The sequence below is a fragment of the Myotis lucifugus genome, unplaced genomic scaffold (assembly GCF_000147115.1).
Source record: "Myotis lucifugus unplaced genomic scaffold, Myoluc2.0 scaffold_305, whole genome shotgun sequence".
Classification (NCBI taxonomy): domain Eukaryota; kingdom Metazoa; phylum Chordata; class Mammalia; order Chiroptera; family Vespertilionidae; genus Myotis; species Myotis lucifugus.
Window position 1 is genome coordinate 92,081 of NW_005871353.1, and position 25,003 is coordinate 117,083.

Sequence of the window (25,003 nt, forward strand, 5' to 3'; positions counted from 1 at the left end):
GAGCTAAACCAGGCAACTCTTTTTTTTTTTTTTTTTTTTTTTTTTTAGAGAAAGAGACAGAGAGGGAGGAAGGGTGAGGGAGAGGAATATCAATGTGAGAGAGAAACATTGATTGGTTGCCTCCCATATGCACCCCATCCAGGTATCAAACCCACAACCTGGGTATGTGCCTTGAGTGGGAATCAAGCCAGTGAAGTTTTGGTGCAGGGGATGATGCTCAACCAACTGAACCACACCAGCTAGGGCAATGTCAGTCTTTAATAGCACCTTGAATAGGTTGAGAAGGGTTTAAAGGCATTGCAGTTCCGTCATGATTGCATTGGAATGTCACATTCTCTGATATTTATATTTTATTATGAGAAAGGCATATGGAAAATACATATTTTGTATACCTTTTAAGTAATTGTGAATACTATAGTGAATTAATTGATTGGTAAGGTCTAACAAAATCAGAATCTTTTCCAAAAACCTAACTCTGTTTTAAAATTGATTTTTAAAGAGATAGGAAGGGAGAGTGATAGAGAGAAACATCTATGAGAGAGAAACATCATCAACTGGCTGCCTCCTGCACACCCCTTACTGGGGATCCAGCCCTGAACCGAGGCATGTGCCCTGACCGGGAATTGAACTGGTGACCTCTTGGTTCATGGGCTGACACTCAACCATTGAGCACTGGCCAGGCATAACCTTAACTCTTATACCAGCAATTCTAACCTTTTCTCTCTATCATCGCCCTTCATGTTGGGCTATTGGTAGAAAACTGTATCATTCCTGCGATTCTACCAAAGTTTGGAGAAGAGTTTTTTTTTAACAGCTATTCTGTGTTTAAAATTCATAATCAACATAGAGTTTAATATTTACTTGAAGAAGCAATAAAAGCACAATGTATTGTGGCTTAGGCTAGTGCTAAGAGTTTTTCCAATAGAGGTAAATTTTTAGGAAATGATGTATCATGCTAAAATTGAATTGGATGGGGGATGAGAGAGGGATGAAAGAACATGTATTTTGCTAGTGGTATCTTGAAATATTACCTGATGTTGAATATGACTTCTAAACTAATATACAAATAAACAAACAAAGTGGAAATAACTCAAAACTAAAAGGTGTGCCAAAAATAGAAAACACTCCAGATCATGTGTTTTGGAGAAATGATTGTTTTGCTAATAGCAAGTGGGGACTTACCTTACATTTATGTTGGGAATCAGGAAGTCATTTGGTTTAGTTTTATACTAATATTTATATAGAACCACATTATGCTCATAATAACCTTGCAGAATTAATAATGGATATATATATATGTATATATATATATGATTCTTGAATAATAATTGCTTTATTTTTCATTTCTAAGTGAATTAAAATATATAGTGTAATAATTTTGGCAGATGATGGTTTGATTAGTAAATGTTATGTTTACTAGTGTAATAATGTTTGATTTTTTTCTCTCTCTCTCCTGGTTCCAGGGTGTGGCTGAATGGAACATAGCTCGTCTAAATACTATCTTGGATGTGGTTGAGGAAGAGTGCGGTATTTCTATTGAGGGTGTAAATACCCCGTATCTCTATTTTGGCATGTGGAAAACCACATTCGCGTGGCACACCGAGGATATGGACCTCTACAGCATTAATTATCTCCACTTTGGAGAGCCCAAGTCTTGGCAAGTTACATGTTTAATATTCATTCACTTTGGAATTTTGAAGTTTGGGCAAGGCACTATAATCTATTGAAGAGGATGTTTTTCCCTTGGTGGAATCAGATTTAATATGAGCTGTAAGAAAGTTTTTGACTGTAATAATGGATTGTCTTCCACTTTCCCCAGGGTTTTGCTCAAAGTCATGAAGCTAGTGGTGACTTGTCTATCTAAAGTTGCCTACAGACCATTATGTGTATATGTGTGTGATGTGTTGATAGATATTTTAGTCTTGAAGAATTTGTTAGGCATCTTTACTTATCTGACCATTTTTTGGAAGGTGTATGGGAAAGTTGACTTCCTGGATGTGAAGTATCAAATAATCTTAATAATCTTCCAGTCCAGCCTCCCCTAAATAAATGACCATTTCTATATAGTATGTGATGGCTGGAGGGAGAGGCGAGATGAATCAGGAGGTCTGTTATCGCTCTTTGAATAATAGGCATGGGTCAGAGAGCAAGTGAATGTTGATATGTGTTCTTAACTTGCAGTTTCCTCTGTTTCTGAACTTCTTTCTTCATTTTTCTTAAGATTTACTGCTCTGTAAAATGCATTAGATAGTACATTCATTGCGCATTTGTAATTATTAGCCTGCTAACCCTGGTATCCTTTGTGTCAGGCATTTTCATGTTTTAAACTTGTTTTAATGAGTTAACTCTATTTTCTATAATACCAGTCTACTTTCTTTAATACATGTACATCAGGATAACACACAGGCAGGAGCATATGAAGCATAATCTGGACAACAGGAAATAGGATGTTCTGATGAACATTTAGGATACTCTTCAGGTATTGTGCCAGCCCAGCAGCTTTCTTGGTTCCTATTTAAAGAGAATGGTCTCTTTCAAGTTCTGCTGATCATGAGTTGAAATACAGTGTATAAGTTCTAGTCCAATCTTGCCATTGAGGTTTTATCATTTGGTGAAGTGAGAAATGGTAAGCTTTCTCCAAAAAATTCAAATATAGGAAAACTTCCTAATGATTGAAAATGACATCTAATTGGAAGGAAAGTATTAGGGGGAAGGGCAAAGTTCTTAGGATATACAAGAGAAATCCAGGCAGTTCTTAGTTTGCTATGGAGTTTTTTTCATCTAAAAATACTTAGTGAGAAGCTGTTTCCACTGAGCCAAACTGAGCAGGGCTGTTTAACTTATTTTAAAGGTAAGCACATTTAATTTGATTAATTCTTAGCATTCTGTCTTTTAATGGAATAAACCAAACTTAAACATTTTGAATACATGGTTGTAGGATGTTGAGAGGTTTTATGACAGTGTGATGGGATTATTCATTTCACAGTTATTTACAGGTGGCTCAGTTGTGAGCACACACTCTAGGCCCTGTGGGTCTCTATTTGTCATCTTTCAACAACTTTCTAAACATCTGTCATCCTTTAGCACTTTTGGGACTTAGCTCTTGGAGACTTTGAGAAATATTAAGAAGTAGTGCATAGGCTCCTGGATAGCGATCTCCATGCTTTCTGACACCCCCTTTCAGAGAGGATAAAATTAAATGAAGTGGGTAAATCAACGTGTTGATGAAATCTAGTAGTATTTAGGTAACTAGGTACTATATTTCCCTTAAGAAAAATGAAACGTTAGTAGCAAAACTTTTCTGGAGTTTTGTTAGATATTAATTAATGAGAATGCCTGGGACATTAATTTGAGTTTTTAGTGTTAGAGGAGTTTAGATGTGGTTCCTGCTTTCTTACAGAGAAAGATTATTCTTTCCTCTTGTCTTGAGAAAGTATTATGTTGTCTCCTAAAGATCACTTAGAGGAGAATATTCTGGTCAGGAAAAAGACTGATTCTAGAATCTTGTGTTTTTGGGAAGGAGCACTGCAGTTTGTGAGAATAATTATGCAGTGTCCAAAGTATTTCTTTCTTCCAGTATGTATATTTTCAGCATTTAATTACTCTATTAGTTATTAAGCATATATACTCCATTATATGCATTAAGGGTAGATTTATAATAACACTATTATCTTTAACCTTGACCATTATTTATAATGATAAAGTAATAAAACACAGCAGTGAATATGACAGCTAATCTACATTCCATTTTCTAAGATAACTACTGTAGGAAATGAGTGATATAAATGACTGTAAGTATATTTCCCAGTAGATTTAAGAAAGATTATATTAGCTCAGTGTTAAATACTTTGAGGTAAACTCAATCATCATTAAAATTCATTTTAGTAATCATCGTAATATATTTAAAGTGAGCTTTGAAAGTTGGTAGAAGCTGTACAAATTCATATAAATATTGGGAGGCAGGCAGTGTGTGTGTGGCAGAGCTAAGACACAAGGGACCAGCAATCAGGTCTCTAGTCCTTATTCTGCTACTAACATCTGGCTTTGGACAAATAACTGTACTTCTGTGGACTCTAGTTTCCTCACCCACAAAATGACAAGGTTAACCAGTATGACCTCCAACCATAGGAATATTTTCACTTACTCTACAAAGTGAGAGGATGACAAAGTGATGTAGGTGTGTGTGCACATGTGCACACACTGGTTTCCTTTCCTGCTTGTTGAGTTGAATCTGAAACAGTTGCCTTTACTCTTCTCCAGGGGTGACCTCTCCTGAGCTTGACATCTCTTTCCTGGCTGTGTCTTCCTCCTTCTCTCTGGCCTTACAGGCTGGCGATGAACTTCTGCTTCTTCTTCATCTTCAGTTCTTCATACCACGTTTTTGGTATGATTATTGCAAAGACTGCTGCCTAGAATCCCCTCCCTACTTCCATGTCTACACTGCTCTCCTTTGCCCCTGTATCCCTTAGATTTTTGCCTGAAGGCTTTTTAGATCAATCTGTTTAAGGGCAGAGAAGGAAAAAAAACATACACATGTTATAAAGATTCTTGTCTAAAATGTAACTATTAAGACACCAAGTTTCCTGAGATTTCTGAGTAGCTGCAGAATATGCACAGCCCCAGATGGAAGCCCCGAGACATATTTTTATGGGCACTATATATGGCAGATTTTGCTTAGTAAGTTTTCATGAATACAGGGATGTACTGAAGAGACTTTCAGAGGGGGCTGGTGATTTATTTAAACATTTCTGACATAAAGGTTTAAGGGCAAAGGAATGCTTAAAGTAAGCAGATAGAAAACTGCTGTGGCAGTCAGTGGTATTTATTTCTTTTTAGAATTAATATTGACTTTGGAGCAAGAAGACCTTTTTTAAAATCCCAATCTGTCACTTACCAGCTGAATGACTTAGGGCAAAACACTGTACGCCTTAATCATAAATTTCTTTAAATGGTAAATGGAGGCATGATTTATTCTATGTCTACTTATAGGATTGCTAGAAGGGTCCAGGGATATACTCTGTGTGAAAGTACTTTGTAATCTGTAAAGTACTATCCAAATATTTATAATTACCATTATTTTAATAACCTTATGAAAATGAATCCCTTTCTTTCTTTGGTCATAGTAATTATTTTAAGTCTAAACTTGGCATATAATAGATTGGAAGTTTCAAGGGTACAATATAATTCTCCCAAGCATTCTGTGCTTATGGTAGTGGTTAACTGCTGGGGGATATAGAATTAGATGATGTCTTGAATCCTCCTTTCCAAGTCCATGTCCAAACACAATGAGTAAGAGACTTTCAGATTTACTCTGTAGAGAATGAGAGGTGAGGTTAAAGAAGACATGTCTTAAGCTGTGGAAAGGTCTAAAATCAAGAGAGAAGGTTTTTCTGAATGTTATTGATTTGGTTAAATTTTATTCAACCAACTGAGATTTTGTTAAAATGCTATGCAGAAATAAGTGATGTCAGATGATTCAGAATAAATATAAAATTAGTTGGATGCTTTTTTATTGAATCATTTTTTAAAAAATATGTTTTTATTGATTTCAGAGACAGGAAGGGAGAGAGAGAGAGAGAGAACATAGATGAGAGAGAAACATTGAGAGGGAAAGGAAGATGAAGGAAGGGGGATAGAGAGAGAAGGAAAGAGAGTGAGAGAGAGAGAAAAACATCGATTTGTTCTTCTACTTATTTATGCACTCAGTAGTTGTATATTGTATGTGCCCTGCCAGGGGATAGAACATGCAACCTTAGTGTATCAGAACAATGCTTTAATCTAATGAGCTACCTGGCCAAGGCCTTTAATTAATACTTTTAAATCAAAGTATTACACAACATTAACTGGATATGTTATCTGATTATTTGTAGGCATATTATGTATATACTGTTAGAAAATATTTTTAAAAAAGATTTAAAAAATTGGAAATATGCCCCAAAAAGTATGGTATTAATTTTGTGCTCATGCACTATTTTTATAGAAAAAAGGGGGTACAATGATAAATGATAGGAAAAATTTTTATTGATCAAATTTTACTTAGACCAGAGCCTGACTTGGAGATAAACACAACCACATCCACATGCCTGTAGTCCAGACCCTTGCTCAGCACAGAGTTCCCTAAAGCAGTGGTCACCAGCCAGTGGTCCGGACCACTGGTGGTCCGTGAGGTCCGAAAGGTTGGCGACTGCTGCCCTAAAGGAAGCTCATGAGGTCTAGTGTTTGTGATTTTGAAAGTAAATCTCACTCTTTTCCCTGAAATGCTGAGATGTAACGTCTTTTCACTAACTGATGGGTAATTGTGGGTGATTAATGTAAACTTACATTAATTAAATACTTTTGATGCCCCTGATAAGCGTATTAGGAACTTGTAAATTCCTTCAGGATACCTCATATTGCCTTGTTATTGCTCTTTCACTTAAAGCAAACACTACCACCTACATGAACCAGAGAAACCTCTTCGAATGAAAAAAAAAAATTGCTGAATCAAATCCATAACTCTTAGGGAAAAATCAGGTTAATGTAATGCCATGTAGGTTAATGGAAAACAAGCATTAGTGCTATTAGCTTTGCAAATTACTGTGGCAGTTCACAATTTTTTTTTTTTGGCCTAGCTTATCCCCCCCCTCCCCCCCCCCATATTTCCCATCTTCCTTTTCAGACTGTTTAATCTTCCTCTTTAGGTAGTAGTACTTTGTAGAAGATACATATTATATGATATTTGTTTTGCAAAAATATTGTTTTGAATTGAGGATATAGGAAAGTACCATATCTCTCTCTCTCTCTCTCTCCCCTCCCCCCCCCCCCCTCAAGTTTGTATTTGTATTGGCCTGCTTGAGAGGGATGAAGTGGGAGGAGTGGGTGGCTCCAATGCCAGGCCGGTGGTGCTTCACTGGCTTGTAGGTGATGGAGAACTCACCCAGGTAGTGGCCAACCATCTCAGGCTTGACTTCCACCTGGGGGAAGGTCTTGCCATTGTATCCACCCACCTTGGTGCCCACCATCTCCATCTGGATGATCCTCACCACCTCAGGCTTCTCTATAGGCAGCGCCTCTTCCTTGGCCTTGCGCAGGCGCTTCAGCAGTGATGCTGGTTCAGCCGCCGCCGCTGCGGGGCGCTGTTGGGCTGCCTCCGTTCCCACACGCTGTCCAGTGGCGGTGGAGGGGCGGGTGAACTCGAGCAAGGTCCCTGCTTCTGCTCCACTTCCGCTATCTTGTTGGTGCTGCGAAAGGACCGCCCACCGACACTTCTCTCGGTGTGTGGCTTTTATTTTTCCTCCTGGCTCGTCCATCCCTGGCTGTATCGCCAAGAGGAGAGGTGCCCTGCCTGGGGAGGACCCCGGGTTTTCCCTGCGTGGACCCTGCGCCAGTCTCTGGTGTGAGTCACTGAGGCCGAGGTTGGAGGCGTCATTGTTGCCCGGGCCTGGGTCACAGGTTGCCCCGCGGTGGCACCTCCTTCCTTGTTAATATTACAAAATTAACCTGTAAAATAATAGTCATGACTCTTGTCTAATGCCATGAATAGGATTAGCCTAATGCATAGGACATTTTAGAAGTTATAAAAACGGTTCGTTAGAAAGTTTTAGTCTCTCCACTGTATTTTGTGATTGTCAGTGATAACAGATTTGATAGCTTGCCTGAGCGAAATCCACAGACAATACACTTCAAATCTGATATAGCCGGTTGTGAGTCCATCTCTTCTCCTTTCCTCCAAATGACTGCTTATTTGAGGGGGCTCCATACACGGTTTATTTATTTGAGGACTAATGCATAAAGCTGCTGGAATTTTCTTTTGCAACATAAAAGAGGACATAGCATCCATTGCATGATCTCAGAAATGATTCTCTGATCAGAGACAAAAAAGCCCATGAACAATCATTGAAGTGTAAAAAAAGAAAAAAGTGAATGTTTTTTGGGATGACATGAATCAAAGAGGATTTGTCTTCAGCTCCTATAAGTTATTTCTCTGTCTACCTAATGAAGAAAATGAACTCTACTAAAGAATGTCAAGTGTTGGCAGAAACCAGTGACTGTTGACTTTTATTTATTTTTTTAAGGCTTTGTAACTTGTTTTGCTGGCTGCTTGAGTTATCTTTGGGTAGCTTGGTTGCTTTGTGTCAGGCACACTTCTGAAAGCTTCTCAATTCTCAGAGTTCTGACTGTAAGGAAGCTGAGTAGAGCCCTGGCTGGTGTGTTCAGTGGTTGGAGCATCAGCCTACGAACCAAAGGGTCGAGGGTTTGATTCCTGATCAAGGGCACATAGCTGGGTTGCAGGTTCAATTCCTCAGCTAGTTGGGGCAGGTTCGGGAGGCAACCAATCAATGTGTCTTTCTTAAATCAATGTTTCTTTCTCTTTCCCCTTCCCTTCTCTCTGAAAAATAAATGGAAAAAAATATCCTCTAGTGAGGATTACCCAAAAACACACACAAAAAACTGAGTAGATAGTTTTCCCTTGAAAATTAAACTTTAATCACTGGAAATCTCCTTCAAAATGTTTCAATAGTTTGTTGGAGTTAATTGTGGTAAAACTCTGTAAGCCAATTGTAGTAGAACCCTTTAAGTCACTTTATCTTATTCATGGATGGTATATCAATAAATGATCATTTGGAAATAATACTATTTTTGAAGATTTCCATATAAGGTAAGATTGCTTTTTTTGGGAAAATATTGGCTCTGGAAAATTTTTGTTATAGGCATATAGCTCCTATGAGCATTTATTTTATCACCAATTTTTTGAAGTTGTTATATCTTAGTTTCTTCCTGGCATTTTTTAATGTTTGATTTATTTATGTAATTTTTAAAATATATTTTTATTGATTTCAGAGAGGAAGGGAGAGGGAGAGAGAGATAGAAACATCAATGATGAAAGAGAATCACTGATCTGCTGCCTCCTGCACACCCCACACTGGAATCAAAATCGGACCACCTGGTTCATATGTCAACACTCAATCACTGAGCCACACTGGCTTTTCTGTTTTATTAATGCTTGATTCTGTTATAAAGCATTAAAACATTGCATCTTTGTTCAGTGATTTTTGGTTTTATTTGTTTCTTTTCTTTTAACCCTTACAAAGGATATTTTTTCCATTGATCTTTAGAAAGAATAGAGGGAGGCGGAAAGACAGAGAGAGAGAGAGAGAGAGAGAAACATCGATGTGAAAGAGACACATCGATTGGTTGCCTCCTGAATGCCCCGTTTGGGGCTGGGGATTGAGCCTGCAACTGACCAGAATCAAACCTGAGACCCTTAATTTTTAAATTGTGTTTTAAAGGTGAGTAAAGGTAAGGATAGCTGGGAGAAGTGTTGTTCTGTATGGATATTGGAAGTTCTGTCTGCTAGCAGGCATAAAACATTTTCTTCCAAAAGTTGGATCACCATCCAGAGATTATTGTAAAGGGTAAGACTTCTGTTACTTCTTTGCTGTTGGCATCTTCGTGGTGATTGATGAGGGAACATGAATGAAATATGGGGCTGGAGAGCACAACTTGGACTTTGGTGTAAGATAGGCCTGGGATTGGGTGTCACCTCTGTTACCACTTTGTGTTAGTAAATTAATTTCTCTAAGCCTTAGTTTCCCTATCGATAAAACAGAGGTGTTAGTACCGGATCTTAGCACAAGGTCTGACATATTTTAAAGGCTCAATAAATGGTAGCTGTGATGAGCTCTAATCATGTTAATTATAATTGTGGTAGCTTTCAACTCTTTAGTAACTGAACTTTCAACCTTTTAGTAACAAAGAAAGCAAAGTCAGAAGCATAAGCTTATGCCAGTAAAAAAGGGGAGGGTTAGTTTAGAGTTGTTACCTGTCAAAAAACTGTCCCTGGATACTTGAGCCCCATTATTCAGGGGAGATGACTATGAGCAAAACAGCAGGAGGAAGAGGAAATAAACTAAGGAGGAAAGGGCTACTTCACACTCAGCCTCAGTCAGGGAGAGGGAGTAGAGGACAACACTGTTTTAGGACTGAACTGCCTGAGCATGGCATGGGCCTGGGACCTGGAAGGGTTATCGCTCTGTGCCCTGGGCTTGATAAGATTGCCCTTGATGTCAGAGAGCACAGTGGCAAAGGTATAGGTAGGGGATGGAGCTGAGAACATTGGTTTCTGAATATATTAGTGACTAGTGGCCCGGTGCACGAAATTTGTGGAGGGGGGGAGGGTGTCCCTCAGCCCAGCCTGCACCCTCTCCAATCTGGGACCCCTCGAAGGATGTCCTACTGCCAGTTTACAGGGATTGGGCCTAAACTGGCAGTCGGACATCCCTCTCACAATCCGGGACTGCTGGCTCCTAACCACTCACCTGCATGCCTGCCTGCCTGATTGCCCCTAACCACTCTGCCTGCCGGCCTGCTCATCCCCAACTGCCCCCTGCCACCAGCCTGCTTGCCCCCAAATTCCCCCCCGCCAGCCTGATCACCCCCAACTGCCCCTCGTGCCAGTGTGCTTGCCCCCAACTGCCCCCCTGCCGGCCTGCTCGCCCTAACTGCCCCTTCTGCTGGCCTGCTTGCCCCCACCCTCCCTCCCCACTGGCCTGCTCGCCCCCAACTGGCCCCCCTGCTGGTCTGCTTACCCCCAACGGCCCCGCCCCCCATCAGCCTGATCACCCACAACTGCCATCCCATCCTGGCCTGATCACCCACAACTGCCCTCCCCTCTTGGCCTCTAACTGCCTCTACCTCAGCCCCGCCACCATGGCTTTGTCCAGAAGAACATCTGGAAGGTCTCCTGGAAGGTCTCCCAGTCTAATTAGCATATTACCCTTTTATTAGTATAGAGGCCTGGTGCACTGGTGGGGGCCGGCTGGTTTTCCCTGAAGGGTGTCCCAGATCAGGGTGGGGGTCCCGCTGGGGTGCCTGGCCAGCCTGTGTGAGGGGCTGAGGGCCGTTTTCAGGCTGGCCATACCCCCTTTAGGGTGGGGGGTCCCCACTGGGGTGCCTGGCCAGTCTGGGTGAGGGGCTGATGGCTGTTTGCAGGCTGGCTAAACCCCCCAGAGGGGACCCTCACCCCATGGGGGTGTGGCCAGCCTGGGTGAGGGGCTGAGGGCCATTTTCAGGCTGCCCACAGCCCCTTCAGGGTTGGAGGGTCCCGCTGGGGTGCTTGGCCAGCCTGGGTGAGGGGCTGATGGCCGTTTTCAGGCTGGCCACGCCCCCCAGCTACCCAAGCTCCCAGTCTCTCCTTTTTTTCTTTTTCCTAGCGCCTCCTTGAGCGGAGGCCAGGGCCAGCTGGACGCAGGTATCTGGGATTTATTTATCTTCTATAATTGAAACTTTGTAGCCTTGAGCGGAGGCCAGGGCCGGCCAGGGCAGGCGGGAAGCTTGGCTTCCTCCATCGCCGGGGGCAACCCAAGCCTCCTGCTCACTCCAGCTCCTTGGCCGCTGCCATCTTAGTTGGGTTACTTTGCATACTTGCTCCTGATTGGCTGGTGGGTGTAGCGGAGTGATGGTTAATTTGCATGTTTCTCTTTTATTAGTGTGGATAGCTCCAGGGGTCCCAAATGAAATTAGGGAGACTTTGAGGAAGTCATCTGAGAAATAGTAGTTACCCTTTGAGAAGTGCTGGAAATCACTTCTAGTGGACTGATGGACTGAGCATATTTTGAAAAGAAAAATACAGAGACCAGTTCATAGAGAAAAAACCTAAATCATAGAAATGGATATAATACAGTTTTACCTACTGACAATTTGAAATGTTAGTCTTATTCTTCAGTCCAAGATAGTGTTTATATTACAGCCACCAGGATAACATCATTTTAGGTCTATTTTTTTGAGCAGACCACCACCCAAAAATATGCTTAGCGGGATTATCCTGTTTTCTTCGGCCTTCATATAGATTTTTTTTTAATTCTTAAAAGTCTCTGGTTTTAAATAAAATATTACTTTATAAATAATTAGTGATAGATCCTTAGTGATTCATAGTTTCTTAATGTTATGGCATAACTATTTGCAATATCATTTTATATGAAAGAAAAACACTCTTAAAGTTTAAATGGACAATTAATATTTTCAACAAACTGGTATGTACTTAAGGGTACACAATGGTAGACATCTTATTCGGTGGTTTTCAAAGTATACAAAAAGGTACGAGACCTATATCTTCAAACAATAAAGTTAGCTCCTTAACTGAGCAATTGTGGTACTTAACAGAGTGCCTGGCTGTGAACTAGGCAGTCATGTACCAGGTGGGTTAGAAAGGATAATTCATGTGAACATTTCTGGGTTGCAATAGGTATTCTCTCCTTCATAGAACTCAGTGCTTATCAGACAAAAGTAATTTATGCACACAAAACAGCAGCTAGTTATGGAAAGTAGTAGATGATAAATACTACATGAAAAATGTAACAGCAGGATCTGGTAGAAGGAAGAGGGGTGAGGTTGCTGAGGTTTATGATGGTCAAAGAAAGCTTCAGGAGGAGGGGGAATCTGCACAGGACTTTGGAGGTTGGGATTTAAAGCAGAATAGAAGGGGCTGTTTGAGGTGAGGAATGAGGTCAAAGCCGGTGTGATTGATAGGATAAGTCGTAGTCTAGCCTATTGAGAATGGACTCTTGATATTTAAGGCTAGGGCTAAATTGGGGAGGGGTAGGATCTTGAAAGCCAGGCAGTAAGGAATAAAGGTTTTTATGCTCCCATAGTTACATGAGGCTATAGCTGCTCAGGAGATACAGGCAGGGAGTTCAGTTATGATTGTAATCCAGTGTGGGCAGATTAAGGTTGAAATTGAGGTGATGCTGCTGGGAGATGAATGCGAGGCTTTGAGGCTATAGAGTGGATAAGACTTGTGATGAGAAATCAAGAAGAGGTGACTCGGATAGTTCTAGTTTGGAAGGCCGGGGGAAGATGTGAAGTGAAATGGGAAAGCTAGGAGAGATACCAGCTTAAAGGAGGTAATATGAATTTGATCTTGTGTACGTTGAAACTTTTGAAGTGATGGGATACTTACATAGAAACATCTAGGAGGTGGTTAGGGCCATAGAAGTAGGACTTCTCTGATTGAGGTCACTAATGTTTGTAGTGAACGCCTCTGCTTACAGGCCCTCCAATCTGTTGCCTCTACTTAGTCACCAATGCTTTGTGCTGGACCAATTTTAAATAGGGTAGCAAATTGACAGGATCTGAGTGGGCTCCATGGGCTAGTGAGGGCAAAGCTTGAGGCAGGATTGACTAGCTAACAGGCTGCAATAGTAATGTGTGAGAGAATGGTGACCTGGACCAGGGTGGTCTCAGTGGGGATAGAGAAATGTAGGCAGATTCACAAAACTGCTCTTGAACAAGTAAAAGGTAGAACATGTAAAACTTGGGGATGGGTTAAATAAGGGGAATGCAACCATAGCTTCCACATTTCTGGGCAGTTGATTGGATGGGGAACTCTGGAGGAGAAGCAGGAAGATGATGGAAGACAAATTGTTTGAGTGCTGCCAAATGGGCTTGTTCAATTGCTGGTCGTTTTAGAGGTTCAGAGCTCAGGAGACATGCGTGGAATGGAGCATATGGATCTTGAAGCCTTGAGTGAAGGTGGTTCCCTTGGAACAATGTGGAAGCACTGAAAGATGGAGCTCTAGGGAGCATCAGTGTTAGGTGTGGCACAAGCAGACGGTAGAAAACCACTGGAGATGAGTGGGATTATGAAACTGAAGGGAAATGAGTGTTAGATAAAGACTAAAAAACGTGGCAACCTTTGTCTAGGCAGCTATATTGAGAGTGATGAAAGTAAGATCCAGATTAACTGAGCTCCAGTGTGAATGGGAGGAAAACACGTGGCAGCCATTGGAAGTAGTGTGGGTAAAGTGAAGAAAAGAAAGCCGATGGATGGTAGCGGGATGTAAGACTCAGAAAAGTTATTTATTTCTTATTATATTTACTGGGTGGGGCAAAAGTAGGTTTACAGTTGTTTGTATGGGAACCGATACAGTAATCTATGTATATAATAGGCTAAGTGTCCATCTAACTGGTAGCTATGATGCGCACTGACTACCAAGGGGCAGATGCTCAATGCAGGAGCTGCCATGACGCACACTGGCCATCCTATCTAATAAAGAGGGAATATGCTAATTGACCCTCACACCTTCACAAAGATGGCAGCGTCCACAGCCAATAATGAGGGAATATGCTAATTGACTGCACCACCCTCAAAGATGTGGCGCCCATAGCCAATAAGGAGGGAATATGCTAATTGATTGCCCTGCCCTCAAAGATGGCGGTGCCCACAGCCAATGAGGAGGGAATATGCTCTCTGGAGACCATCAGTCCCCTCAGCCCCCAAGCCACCCAGGGCCAGTCTGAGATGCAGGCAAGTCTCGGATGGCGGCTGCCCAGCTGCCCAGGGCCGGCCCGAGGCACAGGCAAGCCTCAAATGGTGGCTGCCCAGCCGCCCAGGGCCGCCCGAGGCTCAGGTAACCAGGGCTGGCTGAGGCTTGCGCTGCCAGCGGTGGCAGCAACAGAGGTGTGATTGGGATATCGCCTTCCCCTGACCACAGGGTCACCTCCTGCCCTGAGGGCTCCCGGACTGTGAGAGGGGGCAGGCTGGGCTGAGGGACGCCCCCTCCAGTGCATGAATTTTCATGCACCAGGCCTCTAGTTTAAAAATAAACAGCACCACAGACCTGGCACTGACAAATCAACATTTGGCTTCCCCCAAGTGGGACACAGGCCCCACCACCACCCTGGAGCGACATCCTGCCAAATCACAGCCAACACTGTTAAGACCCCCATGGCACAAAATGCGGTCCACAGCCCAGCCCAGCCCGGAAACGGTCACTGTGGGTGCTTGGTAATGACCACGTAGCAATGCCCGGCTTCTCTCCCTAGCAACTAGTCTCCTTGGCGATTCTTTAGCCTAGGAACACGACTTGCTTTATAGCCAGGTGCAAACATTTTATAGTTTAACCAAAAGTCTGTGAAGCGCTTTCCCATGCCTCATGTCATTTGATCATCACAGAAGTCCTGGAGTAGGTAGATAGGAGACTCGATGGAATCCTATTTTTTTTCATTAGCCGGAAAATGGAGATTCAGAAAGTTTAGAAACTTGACCCGACTGAAAAGAAATAAGAAATGGTGGAACTTGCCCTAGCTGGTTTGGCTCAGTGGATAGAGCAGGGGTCCTCAAACTTTTTAAACAGGGGACCAGTTCACTGTCCCTCAGACCGTTGGAGGGCCGGACTATAGTTTTAAAAAAAACTAGTCGGCTGCTAAGCAACAGGCAGCGGTGGCAAAAACACCCGGCGGGCCGGATAAATGTTTTCGGCGGGCCGCATGTGGCCCGCGGGCCGTAGTTTGAGGACCTCTGGGATAGAGCGTCGGCCTGCAAACTGAAAGGTCCCAGGTTAGATTCCAGTCAAGGGCACATGCTCGGGTTGTGGGCTCGATCTCCAGTGGGGGACTTGCAGGAGGCAGCTGATCCATGATTCTCTCTCATCATGGATGTTTCTATCTCTCTCCCTCTTCCTTCCTTTCTGAAATCAATAAAAATATATTAAAGAAAAAACTTAAACAAGAATGGTGGAACTTGAAAATGACTTTAGGTTTTCTCACTGTGCAGAACATAGTCAAACACCACTGCAGTTAAATATTTTATCCTTTGTTCTCCCTGCGTGATCTGCAATAATGATCTGCTTCGTGTTGATATTTACTGCTGTGTTGCTGACAATTACCTGAAAGAGAAGTTGGGGTGCTTCACTGGGCTGGAAAAAGTTTAGCTACATCAGAAAGCAGGTCTATTAAGCAAGTTTATTCTATATATATATAAAAGGCTAAGTTGACTCACACATGTACGATACATATAATGCTCTTGCTGGCGCCAATCGCATGCGTGTGTTTCGATCTGTCATTGTTGATTGTGAATTTGGTTGATACTTCTATTATAAAGAAAGGGTGAATAATGATATTAAAATATTTCTTCTAATTAATTTCATTTCATTGTGCATGAATCTGTGCACCGGGACACTAGTTGTTGGGGTCCAAACCCAACAGGTCCAGGGGTTCCCAAAGGTGTGGACGGAGTCGGTGAAGAAGGAATGACACGGAGACAGTGTTCAGTTGATCAGCATAGCGAGGTTCTTCTTTTATTCTCCTGTTACATCTGTATTTATACCAGTTGATTTTAATCCTATCCATTCTATTCCAAAGGTTAGGGCATTTGTTATCTTCATTCCAAGGTTGTTCGTGGTTAAAGTGATTAACTACCTGCCTGGCACTTAGTTAAGGGGTTTTACTGATTCCCTTCCTTAGTCCTGTTAATCCCTAACTCCAGGGAAAAATCCCCACCTGGGGAAACAACCTTTCCCAGAGAGGTGACTTTGGTTAAAACACATAGCGCTAAGAAGGGGAGCAAACATATTCAGAACAGTATGCCATCTACCCCAGGTCCCTTGAAACATATGCTGTGCAGATGTTTCTTCCCTGCAGCGACTGTGTCAAGCAGCAAGGATGGACCGGCTTCCGGCAAATTCCCCCTTTTATATTTTTTAAATGATAGCGTGTGTAAATCAGCGGCCACCTCTCGGATTGGGTTTTTTAAGACTCAGAAGACTTGTTTGTGACTTTGCCAACAGGTCAGTCCAAGGCTTAACCCTATATCGGCTCCCCACAACTAGTTAATAAATAATAGTACAAGAGCGAGCTCTGTTTCACATACTCACAATTATAAACCCACTTTTGCTCAACCCTGTATTTAGGCAGAAGAGCTAATCATGTCCAAATGCTGGTGGCGAAGTGTCACAGGGGTGGGCAGGCAGGCAGTATTTTTATGCTATAATTAAAAAAATTATTGAGAATTGCTTAGTGTTTTTACAAAGAAATGAACAAAACTTTGGATGTTATCAGAGCAGCAGGATTTCAAACTTTTTGAAAGCATACTAGTAATTTAGGTTTTTTAAAGGGCTTTTCTGCCCTTAATTCAGAGCATTCTGTTCAAATGTAGTTTGATAATGATTTTTAAAATTATTTTCATGAAAAATATTTACATATTCTTATGAAATTGGAACCTTTTTCTGGTTGACTTTTATTTATTACTCATTTTTTAAATTAAATAATTAGATGATAATTTTCAGTGTTGGCTGCAACAATCATAGGAATTAAATTATCAGGGCAGTTATATTGGGAAATTAGATTCCCCCACCCCATGCCATTTAAGTGGAAATTAAGCACCCCAAGCTTGTGGATTATATGCATTACAGCCCTGGGTACTATATAGGAGGAATGAAGAGAAGGCAGGGCAAAATGGGGAGACCGTGCTAAAAAATGTGGAGTCCTGTGAGATGCTTAAATCTTGGGAGAGAGAAAGTTTTGATTGAAATAGACATTTGAACTGATCAGGAAGTTGAGGCAGTGTATGAGTGTGTGTATGTGTTTTATGGGGGAGGTGACCCTCCTGTCTGGGGCACATACACTAAGTAGCCAGATTATAATGACCACCTGATGTTTGTAGGCAAATTAGCTATAATTTTGCCCTGAAGTCGCTAGAGGGCCAGACCATTATAAATAGGGAAGCAGGTTGTTTACCATGACAGTAGAAGTGATTTTTTCCCGAAGATATGGGTAAATAACACGATTTAACAGCCTTTGAACATGGGTGACTTTATATGTTTTTCTTTTCTGGATATATATAGTGATATAAACCAGGGATTAAAAAGTGGTAAGAAGTGACTGTAAATATACACTGATTGTCATTTCGTTATGCTGAAATTTTATCTTCCCAATTCAGTTGGAATAATTTCATTAGTGGTGCTTTTAGGAACAGGATATATGGTTGAATTTTCTTTCAGAGAATTGCCTAGTTACATCGGATCCAATTAAGTTTTGCATATGTTATCAGTAGCTTTAAATGCAACCAAGTGTGGTGTTCAGTAAAATTAGAAAAGTTATTTTAGTAAAAAGTAACTTGAACTTAAAAGTAACTTGGGCTAGTAAACAGCAAATGTAGGCCTTGGGAATAATGTATTTTTATTTAAAACATGAAATGATCATTTAACTTTATTTTTAATATCCTTAATTTTCCTCATTAGACTGCCTATAAAATTTAGTATTTGTGTAGTATATTGTGAGATCATTGTTTTAAAATTTGTTATTAAGTTTACAGAAAATAAATTCAGGTATTTCACTTTTGAGAACACCAGGAAATAGAAATGAATATTTCTGTTCTTCAAGGATGAAAAATTATTTGTCTATAATCAAGATTTTAAAAGTCACATAATCATGACATAAATAATAGCTGCCTTTTTATGGCTGATGATTTAAAAAAAATTTAAAGTCTATTCAAAAGTACAATAGAAAGGTTTGGTAAAAATCCAAATGTTGCTGTAATAATTTTGTGTTCTTTGCTGCTTGTTAATAAAAACATTTTAAAAGCAACGAAAGGACTTGTATGCTTGCATATAAGCCTAACCATTGGACACAGACAAGAGGGGGGTGAGGGCATGAGTGGGGGGGTCGGGGAGGTAATGGGGGGATAAGGACACATATGTAATATCTTAATCAATAAAGAAATTTAAAAAAAAATCTAACAAATCTAGGTTTTCTTCAAAAACAAAGCCTAGCTAACCAACCACAAAACTAAAACATACAACCAAAAAAAGCCCTGGATTTCTGGGTTGCTATGAGTGTTGGGAGAGAGGTCTAGTCTCCGTGCAGTGGCTAGCTGCCTCCTGACTAAGCAGTTTGGGCCTTTGTTCCCTAATCTTTAAAATGTGGTTGGGATGATGAGCCTAGCATTGAAATCAGTGACTTAAGAGTTTATTTTTCCTCTGTCCTTTGTCCAAGGGATATGACTCTGTGATTGTTTTTCTGATCTCAGTTCATCTAAGTAGATTTTGTTATTGAATTTTTTTTACATGACATTATTTAGGAGTAGATATCTTAGGAAGTAGCTGAACAGTTATAAACCTAAAATCTTCATTTATGTTTAAAATTTTAGGTATGCAATACCCCCGGAGCATGGGAAACGACTTGAACGACTAGCTCAAGGTAAACTTGCTTTCTGTGCTTCTCATCCAGATAGGTTCATAGTTTTTGAGGGTTTTTTACAGTATAGAATGTCAATGAGTTAATTTTATTCTTTTTAAGTTATTGGCTTTTAAATGCTTCTCATTGAATAATTTTTAACTTTTTTCACATTAATGTATGCATAGTTTTCTTGGTTGCATAATATTCATGGTTATTTTAGTTGGCTGCTTAGTATTTCATCAAGTGACTGCATATAACTATGTTGGTTATTTCCAATATTTTTCTCTTTTATATAATGTATTAACATCACTGTGTCGATAATATTTTTCCTTCTTTTAAGTTACATCCTTGAGATAAATTCCAAAGTGTACCGATGCCACATCTAAGGGTGTTTTATGAATACTTTTTATGAATACTTTTTATGTTGCCAGATCATTTCACCAAAGGGGACTTCTGACTCCCAGTTCTCATTTGGCACCCTTGGCCTGGGACTGCCCTTATGGAAATACGAAGATGAATGGTCCCAGGTTACTGGATGAGTGTGAGAATGTATGTCTTCTTAGACTGGCAAATTTAAACATTCTTTACTTGAACTTGCATTATTATCTTATCATTATCTTTTGGCTTTATCCATAGTTATTTCTAGGAAGCTTATTGATGGTTTTACTTTGTGTTCACTTGTGTTTGCAGATAGTACCTTCCCTTTTTTCTTCTCTGTCTTAAAGATATACCAGGCAACCTTGCCCTCATCTGCTTATACAAGGGAGAAGAATCAGATTCACCTCCTGCCAGCCTCATCTTCTGTTCTGCTAGTCACCCTTACCAAGGCTGAGAGTGACTTATTTCCAGGGGAAAGTGAAGTTTTATTGAGTGACAACTAAACATAAGATGTTCGGTCTTTATTCAGGATTAAATCCTCAGTGAATATTGCCCTTTAGTCAGGTACTAATCTAAGTTTCATTGGAATGTTAGGTTTGCCTTCTAGTACGAAAGGAATTTCGTCCCTGCTGTATGTAGCTTTTTTTAAATAAGGAAATGGGCTTACTGAGAAACTGCATTCTTTGACTTGACAGTTCTGAAGAGAAATTGTTAATAACATCTGAAAATTACTTTCCTCCAAATTATAAGAGTATTAGAAAGAACAGTTACATGTCACATTTGTAAGAAACATTATTATAATTTTGGCAAGTAATAACTACAAAGCCTTAGTGTTTTTATAATGTAATACATTATAGTAATAATAGCAACGTAATTGTAACCTTGAACTTTGTTGAGGACTATTTTCATGAATGCTAAGGTAGATGAATTCTGGTTCTGGATAACAGCTTATGTAGAACACAGCTTAGAAAATGATTCCTGTAATCCTTAAATACATAGGCAGGGAACTTTGTGCTAAATCTGCATGAGGAACTATCCTCTTCTCTGTAGTAATTATCCCACTATTTTCTATTTGCACCCTGAGAATTTTAAATTGGAGCCGGTGTAAACTTTACAGTATAGAGTCATTCTGAAATTTTGGCTAGAACCTGTCACCACTTTGACATAATCTATCTGAAAATGACATTCCAGGAAAATAGGTGCCATTTCTTTAATCAGTAAGAGGTTAATAAACTTGAAGGATGGACAAGAATTTTATACTCAGCTGCATGTTTATTCAAACCTGTTTTGCAGCATTATTTTTAGAAATGACACAGGGAAACTTATAAAACCTCAAAAAAAAAAAAAAAGAAATGACACAGGGAAAAGACCCTGTAAGATAGTGAAGGATTCCCATCTGCTGACTACATGCCAGCCAAATTAATTGAATTCTGCTAAGTAATTAAAATGATAAAGTAACAGTAAATGTGATGGCGCATTGCAGGATGGCTAGGTCAAGGCAGCACTTGATACACAAAGTGAAAAGTGGCCTCGGATGTTTTCCATTATCTTGTCTCCATATCATAATTATCACACTTGCCTTTTATGCATGAATGCTTTCATCTTCGGTTCCTGTTGAAATCTTGATTGACTGTGGCACCTATAAATATTTTATCTGAAAGACATTAGCCTGCACCTAATAAAGCCAGGAGTTTGATTTTGCTCTTTAGCCTCTTTCTCATTTATACAGGTTTTTTTCAATATTATGTAGACATAAATGTAATAAAAAATCTCCAGTGCATTTTTGCAATTTTTATACTTGCTATGTTCGCCTGTAGTGCTATTGCATTCTTTCTAATTTTGGTTTGATACAATTGAATGGAAAGTATAAAGTAGAATAGAGGTATAATGTTAAATCATAAGTGACAGTTTTGAAGATTTCCAGTTTTTAGAATGTCTAAATCTCATCCATTTTAGAAAGGAGAGAATATCTTTGCTCTTCTATTAAGTTAAGCAAAATATGGATTAAAGACAATTGGGAATGGCTAAAATCTTTTGTGCAGGACTGAATTCCATTGATTTCTTATTGTGAATAACATGCCTATATTTAAGAAAAATTAAAGATGACTTACTTTGGTCCAAATTTTGGTTACTGGGGAAAGAATATATGAGTTAGGACTTTGTGCAGCTGATTTTAGAAGTGTGAATGATCAGTAGGAATCTTGTTTTAAATGACAGGATGTTAGAACTGAATAAATTATTTTAGGTCCTTATGTTTACTTGCAACAAGTGTTTTAGTTTTGACTTTATTAAAAGAACAATATTCAGCAAAATGGAACAGAAGAATCATTATTAGGAAGTATTAATTTAGTTCATGGTTTTTTAAAATAGTTACCTTTGGGGTGTGTATGTTTATGTGTTTAAATGACTAGGAATCTGGACTGTAAGCCTGTGAGCAGATTCTTAGTCTTATGTGCTGGGATCCTTATCCCAGGAGGTAGACCAGCATCTGTGGTGGGATGTAAGCAGTCTGTGGATTCTCTCAAATTATATTCAAAATTGGGCATATTTGTGCATTTCTGGGATGCAGTTGTCAAATCCCTTAAAAAAAGGTTTGTTCCAAAAGAGATGCTATCGAGATTAGAAGAGCAGCAATAATGAAGTCATTTTTAATTCTGTGAACATATTTGAAATTGACCTGTTCTCATACCTCTGTGTTGGAATTAGGAAAATGTACTTTTGCAAGTTCTCAAATTGGTAAATACATTATTTTCTAAGCTTGATTTAGATGATAGTCTGAAAATATTATATTAAAATTTCTGGTTTTGAAAGGTTAATAAATAAAATACCTCTGATTATAAACAATCAATTTTAAGGGTCCCCTTAAGCCATAAAAAATGAAGAAGTCCAATGATATATCATCTGCCTTTCTGCCTATTTCATGCCTCAACAATATGTGGTGTGTCATGGTGTTTGTTTTCATCTCATTGTCAGTTGAGCTGCATTAAGAGTGGTGAGACAATCCCTAAAGTTAATTTCCTCATCATTTGATATTAGATGTCATTGTCTGTGTTTAGATTTCTGAATATTTTTAGTCAGCTATGTTTCTGTCTTAGTATAATTTTAGACGTCGGATGGTAATATATAACATAAACCAAGCTAGTAGAATTTGAATGTGGGATGAAATACAGTTTTGAGAAGTGACAGTAGGGAGTGGGGAGGAAGAACTCAGGAAGGGAATGCCAGCTCGCAGGGAGGAATTACCTTGGGAGGAAACTGAGAATTCTTTGATTCTGCAGGGTGAAGCTGGCCTAGGGAAATCCTGGTTAGTTTGTGACCTGTTTGAGCCCCAAGTGCATAGCCTGGAGAGTCCTGGTGACCTGTGTATGTGTGGTCCATCTGTCCATTCAAGCAGGCGGGCGGGGGGAAGCGGGAACTGAAGCAAAGTGACCTCAGGATGCAGTAAAAACCGTATGTAATGGACCCACATACCTGTTACATTGGGCAGAACCACCGTCCTTCTCGATACCAAGACCAATAGGGACTCCTCCTGGCCGTCCTCCTGCAGAGCTCAATGGGGCTGTATCTCTACCAGTAGAGATGTCGATGGATTATGGACACTTGGATCTGAGTGAAGCCTGCAGTGTGGTAATTTTCTACCAGGCCTGAGTAACTACTTGTTCCATGAATGGGAGGAAGCATGGAGAGGCCAACGATAGCTTCAACACCTAATGTTGACCTCTTATGCAGGAATGTGGATAAAAATGACCAGGCTTCTTCCCATGTAATGTAGCTCATTGGCTTATTCCATTAATAAGCTTTCAGGTGTAGATGCTATCTAAAAAGCATTTCTCACAGAAGCAATCCTTCCATATCCTTTTTCCATGTTCCCCCCTTATTATTTGTTTCTCCATATTTCCTCCCTCCTGTTTCTTTTCTCTTCTTCCTTTTTTTCCTAAGTGATTAATAACTAATTTCAGCTTCTCCAAACTATTGTTAATATACCCATAGAAACTGATACTAAACTTTAATTTTTGAATATTTTTCCAATCTTTTTAATTTTTGAAACTTTGGTGATTTAATAGCCTCAGCATGTGTTTGTGTTTGTCATATGGGATTGGGATTTTAAAAGAATTTTTTTTAGTAATAGCTAACATATTAGAAAGTGTAAACCAGTTGACAATTTGGAAAAATTTGTCTCTGATAGAAAGAACGCACTATTTTTAGAACAAATCTGTTCTATTTCTAACACAATTTAAAAATGTAATGATTTTTTGGGGGATCAGATTGATTGAGGTAAAATGCACTTACAGTACAAGCCACCCCCTTTGAATATACTGTTTATTGAGTTTTGACAATATATGCAATAATGTAGTAACTACCACCATTACTGAGATATATAATAGTATCCTGATAAAGTTATCTTATGTCCCTTTTCACAAATCCCTCCCCCGAGCCACTGGCAGCCACTAATCTGATTTCTGTCCCTAGAATGTCATAAAAGTGAATTATATAATATGTAGACTTTTCTATCTCGTTTCTGTCACTTAGAATAGTGCTTCTTACATATGAGCAGTTTTACACTAAATACAGGGCAATCTTGGATATGTCCTGGTCCTTGGGAGGGCTTACGTGATTCTATACTTCCCCGTGCTGCACAACTCCCAGCAGTACCATGGCAATCTCACCAAAGGTGGTTGTGGGGTGCTTTTAGGGTTTCAGGGCTCTATTGGGATCTCTGGAGTATGTATTCCTTAGTATGCTAGCCTTCATCTCTAAAATGTTTGGATTGAAAGACCACCTTTGCTTGCTTACCACTGTATCTTAAAAAAAAGAAAAAAACACATATTGTCTTTATTTTGTTAGGGAATTGACAGATAGCAGTGTCCCATCTTTGAAGATGATATAAACAAGCTATAGACCCAAAAAGCAACTTTCTGAATAGTCTATTGTAACTTGATGATATTGCTCTTCCCTTTCTCTTGGGTGCTCTACTCACAAGAGTTGATTCTTCTTGGAATAAATGTTTAAACTATTTTGTTCCATGAATTCTATGCAATATTTCAGTTGTTCTAATTTTTGAAGGTTTATTTAAAATGGAAAGTATGTACTCTTACTATTAAATAGTTTAGTAGAAATGCAGTTTTATTTCCAAACAGTTCTTTCAGATTTTTTCACCCCCAAATTAGATATCATTTTATTGAGAACTCATTGGTCTACTGTCATAGAAACCAATGTGTTACTTGTAGAGAGGAGTTGGTATGGGGGGAATAAGACTAGTCTCCATAGCTTGGAATGTGAAATAACTGATTATCTTCTCAGTTTGACCTTTTTAGGATTTTTACATTGAAACCCATTTGTGAGTAATTCGGAATTCAGACTAAAATTTCATATTTAATTTTAAAACAGCAAAGTTAGAGAAAATACGGAAGAACCTATAGGTGAATTCAAAGTAAAACATGAATCAACATAGTTTAACCCTAGCTGTACTTGATTTTTAGAACTCTTTTATGGGGGAGAAGTTTGTTACTTGTGAACAGCACTGCTTGATTTGGGTAACAAGGCCTAAGGGAATGAGATGATTTTTAAGGTTTAGTAACCATTGAATACTTCTCCTCCTCCTCCTCCTCCTCCTCCTCCTCCTCCTCCTCCTCCTCCTCTCTTCCCCCCTCCTCCTTCCCCTCCCCCTCTCTTCTTCAAATCCTCCTCCTCC

At 39.8% G+C, this 25,003-nt stretch overlaps 1 protein-coding gene across 4 annotated transcripts in view; it reads left to right on the forward strand.

The window, feature by feature from the left end:
* KDM4C (lysine demethylase 4C) overlaps positions 1-25,003 on the forward strand; it is a 282,134-nt gene that overhangs the window by 20,997 nt on the left and 236,134 nt on the right. For 3 of the 4 annotated variants that reach the window (XM_006100251.3, XM_023763877.1, XM_023763876.1), the window contains exons 3-4: positions 1,464-1,657; positions 18,905-18,954. In XM_006100251.3, coding sequence (XP_006100313.1) covers positions 1,464-1,657; positions 18,905-18,954 — 244 coding nt within the window. The remainder of the gene's footprint in view (positions 1-1,463; positions 1,658-18,904; positions 18,955-25,003) is intronic. The other variant, XM_023763878.1, reaches the window with a different exon arrangement.